This window comes from Onychomys torridus, chromosome 6 (assembly GCF_903995425.1).
Source record: "Onychomys torridus chromosome 6, mOncTor1.1, whole genome shotgun sequence".
Classification (NCBI taxonomy): domain Eukaryota; kingdom Metazoa; phylum Chordata; class Mammalia; order Rodentia; family Cricetidae; genus Onychomys; species Onychomys torridus.
Window position 1 is genome coordinate 113,446,264 of NC_050448.1, and position 13,809 is coordinate 113,460,072.

At 42.8% G+C, this 13,809-nt stretch overlaps 1 protein-coding gene across 1 annotated transcript in view; it reads left to right on the plus strand.

Moving 5' to 3' along the window:
* The window catches only part of LOC118585725 (alcohol dehydrogenase 1-like), a 17,924-nt gene extending 4,186 nt beyond the window's left edge, over positions 1-13,738 (plus strand). Inside the window, exons 3-9 of the mRNA XM_036190584.1 lie at positions 3,492-3,630; positions 6,780-6,867; positions 7,002-7,221; positions 7,376-7,636; positions 8,584-8,719; positions 12,645-12,783; positions 13,629-13,738. Coding sequence (XP_036046477.1) covers positions 3,492-3,630; positions 6,780-6,867; positions 7,002-7,221; positions 7,376-7,636; positions 8,584-8,719; positions 12,645-12,783; positions 13,629-13,653 — 1,008 coding nt within the window. The 3' untranslated portion in view covers positions 13,654-13,738. The remainder of the gene's footprint in view (positions 1-3,491; positions 3,631-6,779; positions 6,868-7,001; positions 7,222-7,375; positions 7,637-8,583; positions 8,720-12,644; positions 12,784-13,628) is intronic.
* Positions 13,739-13,809: the final 71 nt, after the last annotated feature.

Genomic DNA, 13,809 nt, shown 5'->3' on the forward strand with positions numbered 1-13,809 from the left:
AATTCAGTCTTGCTAGACCTAACTCATTCCCACGAGACTTAATCTAGTCTCTTTTTAAAGATGTATTTCGTTTTTTAAGTGTGTATCTGCGTCTGTGTATCTGTGTGCACTTGTGTGCTGCTGTCCCTAAAAGCCGTGAAAGGATGTCTGAGACACCGAAGCTTGAATTACAGTTATGAGCTACCCAGCTTTAGTGCTAAGAACCCAAACTCAGGTCCTCTGCAAGAACAGAAAGCATTCTTAGCTGATGAACCTTCTTACAAGCCTCTCCATCTAGTCTCTTGAGAAAGACACTAAGCCATTATGAGGGTGATATGCTAGACCCATCCATCATAGGCTAGCTTTCAGTACCTGTTTCGCAGGGGAGTAAGAGCCTAGCATGTGAACCTCTTGGGGGTCAGACCATGCCCAAACCGTCTCCAAGATCTTGGTGGGTGATAAGCAATTAAGAGAGTACTAGAAACTCTTGTGAGTATAGCAGCAGAAAGCTCAACACAGAAAACCAGGCAAAGATACAATTAATAGTCCATGCTGACATCACTTGAATCTCTGGAAATCTAAAGCTGTGGACTAGACTAGACTGATTTCCCTCAAGACCAACCAGAGTGGGCGTTTAAGAGCAGCAAGCAAACAAACAAAAGAACATAAAGAGATGGGATTGTGGGGCAACTACTTGGATCAATGGCCTGAATAAACAGACCAAGAAAACACAGAGAAATATCTTCCACCCGCCCCCCAAGAGCCCAGAGGAATAAAGGAAATAACATCAAAGTGAGCGATCAGATTGCCAGAAGGGGATAGCAATTTTACAAAGAAATTTCAAAAGGTCCAAGGATCAATTTCTGCAGGCCAGAAAAAATAATAAAGATAAAGAGAAAGTCTAGATAAAAGTTGTTAGCCCTGTCAACATGTTCCGAGGGAAATATGCAGTCTGGCACTGATCTGACTTGCCACCAATGTCATGCAGTTGTGGTATCTCTGTACCCTGGAGGAAAACTAATGGACCTTTCGATTCCGAACAGCTAGAGGTAAAAACAATTGCAATGAAGAGAAAGCCAGAAAGCTGTGTACTGCAGAAGACTCTTGGGAGAGGTCTTCAAAGGCCTTTCTTTTTTTCTTTCGCGTTAGTTTTTATCAGGAAACAGCACGCAGGATGAGGACAGGAAAGCTGGCACAGAAAGGCTCGGGGTTTAGACTGTTTTACCTCTTGGCACAGAATGCAGGGAGGTCATCCAAATGCTACCCAGGCTTCCTTCCATGTGAGTTCATGTAACAAAACATATCCTAAAGTTCCTGCTGTATGCTTTACCCCATCCTACAGTTGGTAGCAAAGTGCCAGAAAGAATTCAGTGAGCCTTTCCATGTTTAGGCGGTCTGGGTAAAATTATGAAGACAAGAGAAACTACGTGTTGTATTCTGTGGGCACAATAATATCACAAATGTGAGAATGTGTAGCCCCGACATGAGAGGATATTCTGCCTCTAGACTTGAACTTGTGTCATATTTTTCTCTGAAAGACTCAATAATTCATGACCAGGTATCTTAATATAATAATTGTATTCTTTGAGAGTTTCGTCCATGCATACAATATGTTTTGATCATATTTCCCTCTGCTCTCCCTCCCATACTCCATGCCCTTTTTATTTTTTAATACCTCACTGGGTCCAGTTTATGCTGCTCGGATAAGCATGGTGTGAGGCCATCCCCTGGAACATGGTTGACCTGTCAAGGACCATACCTCTAAAGAAAACTGACTCACTTAGCAGTCACCAACTGTCAGAAGTCCCTCAGCTAGGTGTGAGGGCTTGTGAATCCTTCTCTCCTGGGATGTTAACTGGCTTGCTCTTGTGCAGGTAACCACAGCTGCTATGAGATTATAAGTGCATCAGTCCTATCCAGAGGACACTGTTTCTCCTTGGTCTTCCTCAGCCTCTGGCTCTTACAATCTAGCTCACCCCTCTTCCACAATGTGGCCCCAGCCTTGGGGAAGTATGTGACATAGATGTCCCATTATAGCAGAGCATGCCATACATATCTCTGTACTCCGACCAGTTGTTTCTTCATTAACTGTCATCCACAGCACAAAGACAGTTGCATTAATCAAGGAGTAAATATATATGTCTTTAGAGGGCAGCTTGATACTATGTCCATTTAGCAATAAAACAATAGTAGTAGGTTTATTTCTGGAACCTATGAGCTCCCAGCCATGGGGGTTTGGCCAGATTTATAGTACCAGGCATGTTTTTCTTCCTGTGGAGTAGGTCTTAAATCCAATGAGAAAGTGGTTGTTTTTACCTCCAGAGCATTCATGCTACCACTACACCCATGGGTGCATCCTACCAGGCTGGTCATTATTTTAGCTTTCAGAGTTCACAGATAAAACTGATGGTGACTTTTCTCTCCGCACATAGAACCTTCCAGTACCAGGAAAGCAAGCCAGCAGGGGAAAAGCATCCCAGTCAGAACCAGCTTGATTTTCCACGTCTGAGGTGTTTTCAGTACTAGGGTCGTACCAACAAGTTCCTGGTGAACAACCAAGAACCGTCCCCAACAGCTGATATTGTTTGAGGGGTCTCCAAGACACCCATGACCAACAATTCAAGGGGGAGGTATCCCCGGACCTGGCACTGGACTTTTTATTTGGCAACCTATGGTTTCTGGGAGGAGATTCATTCTCTCTCTCTCTCTCTCTCTCTCTCTCTCTCTCTCTCTCTCTCTCTCTCTCTCTCTCTAACACACACACACATTTAGGAAGCTTATAAAACAGTAGGTTTCACTATGGCTTTTAAAAATATCCTTAGTGTTAATCATCCTTGCCTCGTCCTACTCTGCTTCACTTCCCCATCTCCATCTACAAGTAATCCTCCCTCCTCATCAATCCCCTGTTCCTTTTCACCTGTGTTTTCCCCTTCCTTCTCCCTTAAACCATCTTCCTCCCTCTCCCGCTAGTGGCTCCTTTCAGTTAGTTAGGATTTCTGTTGCTGTGGTAAAACATCATGACCAGAAGCAACTTGGGGAGGAAAGGGTTTGTTTCATTTTACTCCTCTTCCTCACACTGCACCGCTGAGGGACATCAGGGCAGGAACCTGGAGGCAGGAACTGAAGCAGAGGCCGTGGAGGAGTGCTGCTCACTGGGTTGTTCACTCATGGCTTGCTCAGCCTGCTTTCTTATACATCCCAGGACCACCAGTCCAGGTTGGCAATGCCCACAGTAAACAGGACCCACCCACCTCAATTATTAATCAAGACAATACCCCACAGACTTTGCTGCAGGCCAACCTGTTGGAAGCATTTTTTTCAATTATCATTCTCTTCCCCCGGTTATATTAGTTTGTGTCTAGTTGACAAAAACCAACCAGTACACCTGACTCTACAAGTTAAACACGCAAATCCAAAGATTTGATGCCAGGACCCACATATTGGTGAGGACACAGTGAGTATGTCTTTCTGTCACAAGGCATTTTTCTCCATTAACTTAATCATCTTTTCAGATTATATCTGCCGGACTCTGTGGTACTGATAACCACATCCTGGAAGGGAAAAACAAAGTACCGCTTCCTGCCATCTTGGGCCATGAAGGAGCTGGGATTGTGGAGAGTATCGGACAAGGCGTAACTACCTTAAAGCCAGGTAGGTAACTAGGCATGATACTGCTGCCATCTAGAGGTGCAGGAAGAGGTTTGGTTTCTCTGCCACTTAAGAAATTAAGAGGCAGGGCTGGAGAGATGGCTCAAAGGGTAAGCAGCACTGGTTGCTCTTCCACAGGTCCTGAGTTCAATTCCCACAACCACATGGTGGCTCACAACCATCTGTAATGAGATCTGGTGCCCTCTTCTGGCATGTAGGGATACATGCAGGCAGAACACTGTACACATAATAAATAAATAAATCTTTTAAAAAAGAGAGAGGGAAGGAAGGGAGGGAGGGAGGGAGGGAGGGAGGGAGGGAGGGAGGAAGGAAAAAATTAAGAGGCAGGGGAAAGATATTACCCGAAATCACATGGAGCCCCACCAGAGCTATCCTATGATAATTCGGAAATCAAGGACCCCTCTTGAGGTTCTTAGTTTTATTAATCAAAAAAATTTAAGAACAAAGAATGAATTCAAACAGAAGCATAAAGACAGTTATTGGAGCTTAAAAGAGAAACTGGAAGGAGAGGAGGAGTGGAGAAGAGAAGGAATGTAAGTCATGCTGCTTGAACTGAGGCAGCACAGGCTCAGCCCCTTGGCCACAGATGCCACAAGCCAAGGAGAGGAGCTTTAGGAAAGAGAGGAGGGATCTCAAAGCGTTAGTTATGGGGCCTGAGAGCATGCTCAGGCTACAGGCAGCATCTGAGAGAAAAAGAAGAAATAGCCTCAGAAAGGCGAGCAGCCCCCAAGACTCATGATGGGTTGGCTGGTAGGCAAGGGGTTATGTGTCAGGCACTGGGGAAAAGAAAGGCACGTACTTTCAATGAACCCACCGTCTTGTGGGTTCTCCTTAGCCAGCTGATCCCTGTGTATTCGCTCTTAAGGAAGGGGACAGAAGTCTGTCTTCACCTAGAGGCAGATTCCATTTTTTACAATATAGCACTAATCCCTTTCCTAATTCTCATTCTGATTCTTTCCCTGAGGGAACACGAAGATTTCAGAACTTACCATATATTGACAAAACCATGAAACTGCATCCAGATATCAGACACAGTACAAGAAATAGGCAACTTGGGATTCAAAATCCCAGGCTGAAGATGGAGTTCAGTGGTGTGACATTTACCTGCCATGCTCAAGGCTGTAGCCACAAGTTTTCTCTGATCCCACTCAGCCCACAGTCCCACATTCCTCCAGTCTTGCCCAGTCCTGCCTAGCCTTGCGGTCCCGCAGCTGTTTATAAAATAATCATTCAGAGGCTTCATACTAATTACCAATTGTATGGCCCATGGCAGGCTTCTTGCAAGCTAGCTCTTTCATCTTAAATTAACCCATTTCTATTCATCTTTGTCTTGCCATGTGGCCGTGGGGTTACCAGTCTGCTGGCATGGTGCTCCTTGGGCAGCAGACTGGAATCTCTCCTCTCCTTCCTTTTCTTCTCTGTATATTTGCCTCTAAGCTGCCTTCCATAAGCCAATGCAGCTTTATTTATCAACCAATCGGAGCAACACATATTCACAGCATACAAAAAGACATCCCACAGCACAAGGCTGTGCTCAATTCCCAGCATGGAAAAATAGAATATTCATATTCTTCGATTTTTGTGTTTGACTACAAGGGTCTAAAAGAAGAATTCGTATCCACTCATTTCTATAGATATCATCCTACACCAATCTACTCAATATTAAACTAAGAATTACAATATATACACTGTATCACAATATTGTTAAAATATGAGCCCTTTTCTATACACACGTGTGTGTATGCACTAATCTTTTCAACTGTGCACACACAGTAGTATCATGCATCAGAGTTTCTTCTAAAATTTGTATTTACTTTCCCCACACTACAGACCTTCATTTCAAACACTTGATAATATCACATTATTCTAACAAGAATTGTCTTAGATTTTTTTTATGTATATCATGAGCATGCTATGTCAGAATATGGGTGAACATATTTGTATCTTTCCATGATGTCAGAATGTACTGAATAACAGTACGTTCACACAGTACAGCAGTTTTGCTGGCAACCATTTGCCGGACTTTCCAGATCGCCTTGATCTCTAGCACTGGCTGAGGCAAACATGAGTTGTTTCGTTCTCATCCTAATTACTAATATTAACCCTGATCACATGTTACACATCACACAGCAAACACATCAGTTGGTATGTTAAGGGTAGGTACTATAGAATAGGTATATATGTAGATTACAAAGGCAAGGAATTCCAAGGGACCTAGGAGGCAATACTGGAAAACTGAAAGGGTTTCAAATAAACAGAGGCTTTATGGGGTGAGATCTCCAGATGGTTTCCTAGGGGCAGTCACCACCTTCCCTTCTCAAAACGGAGTCAAAAGCTACTTGTAAAGTTAGGTCTTTCGGGCAATCAATCTGAAAAGCGCCGTTTAACACAATATGGTGTGACTCAGGGCAGGGCACAGACTGATCTCAATCACCTCTGAAGAGACAGATGCTCTGAAAAAGATCAGTTCCCTTGTTTGACTCATTAATGGCAGAACAGGATTAAGGGCACAGGCTGCCTTTCCTCAAGTTCTAGCATAATACAACACCTCATAATAAGTACTGATTCTAATTTAGCTCATGTATGATTCATTCTCCCAAATGTCAATAAAGACAGATTCTACTTTTCTCCTGGAACACTGAGCCAGACAAGCCTCATATACCACAAATACAGATGTTACTCTTAGCCAAACAGACAAGCCTCATATACCACAAATACAGATGTTACTCTTAGCCAAACAGACAAGCCTCATATACCACAAATACAGATGTTACTCTTAGCCAAACAGACAAGCCTCATATACCACAAATACAGATGTTACTCTTAGCCAAACAGACAAGCCTCATATACCACAAATACAGATGTTACTCTTAGACATAACCACCTCTTTCCTTTGACTTTCAATGACATGAACAGCAAATACCTGAATTCTTTTTTTTTTTAATCTTGCAGGTCTATTTATAGTAAAAAAATTTTTATCCCATAGTGGAATAATAATTAACTTCAAATACCATACCACAACTCTTCTGTAGTGAATTGATGACATCTGCTATAAACAGTTCCCAGTGGTATTTACTGTATTTAGGGTTCCCCCTGAGTTGGTCATAACTTTCTTTCTTCTTTTTCCTCAGGAGATAAAGTCTTAACGTTGCCTCTTCCGGAATGTAGAGAATGTGTCTATTGCCTCCACCCTAAGGGCAACTTCTGTAAGAAAGAGAAGTTAGTTTCAATTTTGACTTCTCACCTCATGTAGCTTTCCTGGGTACGAGGTTGACTCAACTCTGGTAACGTCTTGACTCAACTCTGGTAACGTCTTTTTGTTTCTCTTCTTTGTTGCTCTGTCTGGGGAGCAGTATTCTCTTTCCAACTGGATTAATGTTGGATGGAACCAGCAGATTTACCTGCAGAGGGAAGAAAATCTATCATCTTTACGGGACCAGTACATTCACAGAATATACTGTGGTAGATGAAATTGCCCTGGCAAAGATTGATGATGCCGCTCCAATGGATAAAGTCTGTATCTTAGGCTGTGAGGTGCCGACAGGCTTTGGAGCTGTGTTTAATACAGCACAGGTAAGAACACATTTCTGAGTTTTTTTCAGTGACTGTCTACACAGTAAACAGGGAACCACACAGCCAGAAGGCTCCTCCCATCATGGACAAAACCATAGGGGCTTCCCACCCTTCTTCATTTCCTACTAACACAAAATCACCTCTGAAACTGCAGGTCACCCCTGGCTCCACCTGTGTGGTGTTTGGACTCGGAGGGATCGGCTCTGCCATCGTCATGGCCTGCAAAGCCTCTGGTGCTTCTAGAATCATCGGGGTTGACATCAATGAGCAGAAGTTTCCCCGGGCAAGAGCCTTGGGCGTCACTGATTGTCTCAACCCTAACAAGCTCAAGAAACCTGTCCAGGAGGTGGTGATGGAAATGACTGGTATTGGTGCTGACTTTGCATTCGAGGCCATCGGCCTCATTGAAACCATGGTATGTGTCTTGAGCACAATTTGGGAACACATTAACTTCTGAAAGTCAGGTATTTACTGCCATTTGTTTTATTTGGAAGGACTGTTGCAAATTGAACCAAGGGTCTCCAACATGCTGAGCACAATTCTATACCTTCAGTCCTGATAAAGGACTATAAATTTTTACCTCGCCTTTTTGAGCACATTGATATGCTGTGCACTCTTCTGAGCTATTATCCTGTTCTATCCCATTTAATTCATAGATCTGTCTTTCTAGCTTATAAATAACACTATTTTCAGCTTAAAGACTGAAAATCCTAATCTTAGTTGAATTTAAGCAGCTTACTCTAGATGCCATAGTTAAACATACTCTATGCTGTTTGATCATAGCTGTCTCCCACATACTCCCTGAAAGTACATATTAGCATTGTTGTCGAATTTGGAGAACACAGCCCACACCACAAGTAAGGCCTGGCCCTCCACCCTCAATAAGCCAATTTTTAAAAGCCAAAGTAAAAACAGAAAGCAAAAAAAAAGATTTAATCAATGTGGCCACATTGGGAAAAGACACAAAGGACCCAGTGAAGGCCCCAAGTCCATCTTCTCCAGGTCCTGAAGTGAGAGCAAAATTTAAATAGATGCATGCATCTGCGCAGTCCTGGTCCAGGTCTGTTCCCACTTGCCCTCAGCCGGTTCTTGTCTAGGCTTCAGTCTCACCCTGGAAGGTGGGCTAGCCAGCTGTTAGAACTGTGTGAGATCTTTCTCCAGCAGACAAGTTCCCACATTTTTCTTTCCTAGCATGAGGTTCATTGGGAAAATACCCATTCCTTTGAGGTTGTATGTTTCAATAGTCTACTGGTCAGATTGAGAGTCATTAGGGCCTCTTCAGAAGATCTTCATTTCTACCAGGCCACTCACAAGTGACATGTAGAGCTACTGAGATATTAACCCTTCTGTTTCTGCATTTAGGTTGCAGCTTTGAAGTCATGCGTTGTGAGCTACGGGGTGTGTGTGATTATGGGAGTAGCTCCCTCAGGGTCACAGATCTCTTTCGACCCAGGAGTGCTTCTTCCTGGGAGAACCTTGAAATCTTCTGTTATGGGAGGTAGGCCTTTCTGTTTCCTTTCTCTTTCCAGAACCCTAAATCTTCTGCATGTTTTGTGGAGGGAAAGAGGGAGGAAAGATGGGAAGAAATAGAGGACAGTGCATCAAAAAGTAGAAAGGTGGGCACATTCTCAGCCCTCGGGATGCAGATGCAGGAAGAGTTTCACAAGGTCAAGGCCAGCATGGACTCAAGTGAGTTCTAGGCAGTCTGGCATACATAGCAAGACACTATCCCCTCTCCAACTTCCATCAAAGCATAAGACTATCTAACTAACATAAGTAGTATGTCCTCTGTAGAAGCAAACAGATCACTAGTTTAACACTGATAAGATCTAGAAGGTGACCACTGGGACCCAGACTTTCTGTACTTGGTGGCAAACCATGGGTGGTATATGGACCACTCCCCCATACAGGTTAAGACTAGCCGAGCCTATCACTGATTTGCCCCTGCCCTGAGTTCTCACTTTAATAATCACTCTATCTTTCTATTTTAAAACTAAACAGACAATTACAGTGTGGGCCCACATTCTGTTCTCTCTTCCTCAAACACCTTCAGAATCTACTCCATCACCTCATAGTCATGCCCGGTATGCTTCCAGAACTAACCTGTCCCATGGAACCTGTGCAGTATTAAATGTTCTGAGGCCACACTGTCTAATGAAGTGACTTCTGCTCACATGTGACTTTTGAAAACTCAGACTATGGCTAGTGGGAATGGAAGACTGACAAATCGGTTATGTTTAATTTTACTCTATTTAAATCCAAACAGCAGTGGTGGATGTGTGTAGCAGGCTTTCTTTTTGGGGGGAAGGCCACCAACCAACTCCCAAATCATGACACAGAGACTTACTATTGGTTTTGAATGCTCAGCCTTGCTTAGGCTTGTTTCTGGCTAGCTCTTTTAACTTCAATTAACATGGTTCTCTTCGTCTACCTTTTTTTTCATTTCTGTACATCTTACTTTCTCTGCTTCTCGTGTCTGGCTGGCAGCTGCCTGGCTTCTGATCCAAGCATGCCTCTCTCTTCTTCCCATTCTCTCCTCTTCCTTCTCTCTTCCTCTCTTGAGCCTAAATTTCTCCTATTTATTCTTGCTCCCACCAACCCCACCTATCCTTTCTCTGCCTAGCTCTTTATTAGACCAATCAGTGCCTTAGGCAGGCAAGGTAAAATAAATGTAACACATCTTTGCCTAGCTAAAATAATATTCCACAACAGATGTGGTGGCACATGTCTTAATCCAAGAGCGAGGAAGGCAGAGGGAAGTGGATTTTTATGAGTTCAAGGCTAGTCTGATCTGCATAGTGAGTTCCAGGGCAAGGCAGGGCAACATAATGAGACCATGCCTAAAAATATAAGTAAATAAATGCAAGCAGCCACATATGACTAGCATCGGCTTGTTATTATCTTATGCCCTGTCCTTAGCCAGAATGCTTAAGCAAGAATAATGATTGATTATTGGTGATTGGTGATTAATGACTAATTGATGATTGGTTAATTTAAGGTATGGATCTGAAAATTTGACCTTCGCAGTCAGAGTTCTCAATGGGCATTACCTTTAAGCAAGTTATCCAAATTCCTTAAACCCAGTCCTACCATCTGAAAACAAGGGCGAGCAATAGTTTTTCTTATCTAATAGTGAAAACTAAATGAAATACATGCCAGGTAAGAATTCAGCAAAGAAGGTAACACACAATGAGCAAAAAATAAGTGATCCATTGATATGTTGACAACAGCAGCTCACGACCCAAGAAAAACATGAAGTGCGTGCTCTGGTGGCAATGAATGTTTGTTTGGGCTTGAAGGCCTGGGACCTTCTAGATTATTCCTTGACATGCTTTTGTGTAAGTTGAATATGAAGTTGGACTACTACCCACCTAATCACAAACAGAACATTGCCATCAACCAGCCTTCCACTATGGAAGTTTCATCTTTCAGAAATTCAAGAATTATCCAACTTGTGTAAAGCTCCCCAAACTAAACTATTTAAGAAGTAACTGAATGATGAGAATGAGTAAACATGACTCAGCTTTTCCTTTGTAGCTAACTCTCTATCTGTGTCCATTTTCTGCAAAATGTGTGTGTGCGTGTGTGTGTTTGTGTGTGTGTGTGTGTGTGTGTGTGTGTGTGTGTGTGTGTGTGTGTGTGTGTTTGGTTAACTTTCATGAAAAAGAGGATTGTTTTGCTTTTGTCAAGATATTTTTTTTCTCTTATGTGTGAGTATTTTGCCTGCATGTATGTACATACATCACTGGTGTGCCTGGTGCCCTCAAAGGTTAGAAGAGGGTATTGGATCCCATGGGGCAGAAGTTACAGATGGTTGTGAATGACTATGTGGGTGTTGGAAATTGGACCCAGGTCATCTGGAAGAGAAGGAAGTGTTCTTGGCCACTGAGTCATTTCTCCAACCAGTGTCAGGATATTTTTATCAGAGCAACAGAAAAAAGAAACAAACTCACATCAACTAGGAAGAGATGAGCTTTGTATAGCCAAGATGACCTCTGCCATAAGGTGCAGACCCCTGTCTGCAGCTGCTAAGGGCTATCAAGCACAGCCTTCTGGTTCAGCACAAAGGATTACACTGTCTGCAGCAAGAACAGTCCCCATACAGCAAGATAGAAGCTGAGAAATAAATAGTGTGTGTGGGGGGGGTGCCTGCTGAGCCATCACTGAGCCATTGGTTCCCCATCACTGACACATTGGTTCTCCATCACTGAGCCATTGGTCCCAGTCTCTCTTCCTGTCTCTAGACAAGAGACTTTGCCACTTTCTTCTTATGAGGCTGATATACTACAAGTTTTATGGTTTCTTTCTTGTCAGGCACTATGCTGCCTTAGAGGCTCTTCCATGCTTTTAGAAGGACCCTAGGATTCCACATAACTGCTGGAAAATTGAATGTGTTTGGCTCCAGGTATCTGGATTGACCAGCCTTGTGCCTAGTTGTCAGATCCCCAGACCTCAATGTTTTGCCTTTATTTTGACCAGCTACTCCAATCCCAAAGTTGAAATTTACAAGCACCTTATTCCCATATACCATGTGTGCCTTATTCCTGTGCCCCTCCTCATCTATTTATGACACCAAGTGTGTATGCATGTGTAAAGGCTTGATGGCATGCTGGAGAGGCATATCAGATACTCACAGTTGGTTGTCTCATACTAACCAACTAATAAAACTGGTCCCCTAAAAAGAATTATTTCGTTATGGATGAGAGAATCTGCTGCAAAGGTTGCCCTTTATTCAGTGTTACCCTAATAGGGTTTTAGCTTAGCAAAAACCCTGCATACCAACCAATTATGCAATCATCAGATATTGTATTGTTTCTGTGGTATGGATGTTGAATGCCCCACTGGTCTGTAAGGTGCCCAGAATGGTGCTACTGAGAGGTTCTGGAGGTGAGGCCTTCTGGGAAGTCCTTAGGTCCTTGGGTGTATGATCTCAAATGAGACTGTGATAGTATTTTGTCTTCCTCTGTGAAAGAAAAGAACAGAAGTGATAGGCTCAATGCAATCGTGATCACAGCCCATCAGCCCACTTTCCAGGACACTAACCACTTCCTATAACCTTCCTTCCCAGCTGTTTTTATGTATATTAACATGCATTGCCTTAGATGAAAGGAGACTGGTAATCCAGGTCAATCAGCCAGTGGGTGCTGCAAGAAATGGTTAGTGCACGGAAGACAAAGGAGAGCTTTAGGCATGTGGTTATGGTTATAGCCATGAAAGCATAGGCAGTAGGGCTCTTCTATAGGCCTGGTAATCACAATTCTGTCAGTGGCTGGATTCTGCTATGTAACAAACTGCTTGCTTTGACACTTAGGAAAAGGACCAATGAATGACTGACTTTGATAATTTTATAAATAGTTCACTGGAGCCTTCTGTCAGCTCTGATATTTTTCACATCCTATTACTTTTGTCTTTTCCTTCTACAGGGTATAAAACCAGAGATGGCATCACTAAAATAGTAACTGACTACTTACAAAAAAAAATCAACACAGATGCTCTTATAACCCATAAGCTGCCTTTTGAAAAAATCAATGAAGCGTTCAAAGTATTACGAGAGGGAAACTGGTAAGTATTTGTGTAAATGGGGTGTGTGTGTGTGTGTGTGTGTGTGTGTGTGTGTGTGTGTGTGTGTGTATACAAGACATTCCTGGGTATGGTGGCATTTCAATCAAAATTTTATGAAAAGTTCATGCTCCCATTTTACTCTCTACTACCCTATGTGACATGTCAATGGTAATTAGTTTGTCTGATAGGTTCTTGAGTATCTCATTTCTATTTCTAACACCAGCATCAACTGCAATACCTCGAGTGTGGGAATTGCTCAGAAATAAGTTTTTGCCTAAAAGAACAAATAAATAAAAAGGTGAATTGACAAGCAGAATTCTTTCATCTGAATGTTTCAGAATGGTGGCTTTATATGCCAGGGAACTTGCTAATATATCAAGCACAATGTACATCATGCTTCCTGATGACTCTCATTTGGTAGCAATAAGAGCAGATGCCACAGTTGACAAGAAAAAATAACAACAACAAAAAGACCGACATTTCCATTCAGAATGCAACCCAGTGATTGTCTTCACACAGCCTTTCACACTAAAACATAGAAAAGTGCCGTGGAATTACCACTCAAGTTCCCAACAGACTAGGAGTGGTGAGAGGTCACAGAGTACAGTGCACCCATAACTGAGGAGACTGAGCTCAGGGCTGTCTGCTGCTATATTGTCTGGTTCTCGTTGCTCTGTTCTGATCTCATAATTGACTGTTCCCTGCTAGCCGTGATTACAGATGTTTTCAGTGTCTGTAAAAGGGCAGAGTTGGGAGATGGAGATGTGTGTGCTGTAATTAACTTGTGCTACATCCATAAGCACAGACAAGTTGGTCATCTCAGCATTTACTCTTTTGTCTTTCAGCATCCGCTGCATCCTCACGCTCTAAGACCCTGACAATGGCGGCACATTAGCATCCTCAGCAGGGCTCTGTGGTGCTTCTTCACCTCCTTGAAGATTAAATTGCAACCTATGGAGACCAAAATTGGAAAGACACACATACACAATTTTAACAAATTAAACAATTAAATTAACTATTTCAAAA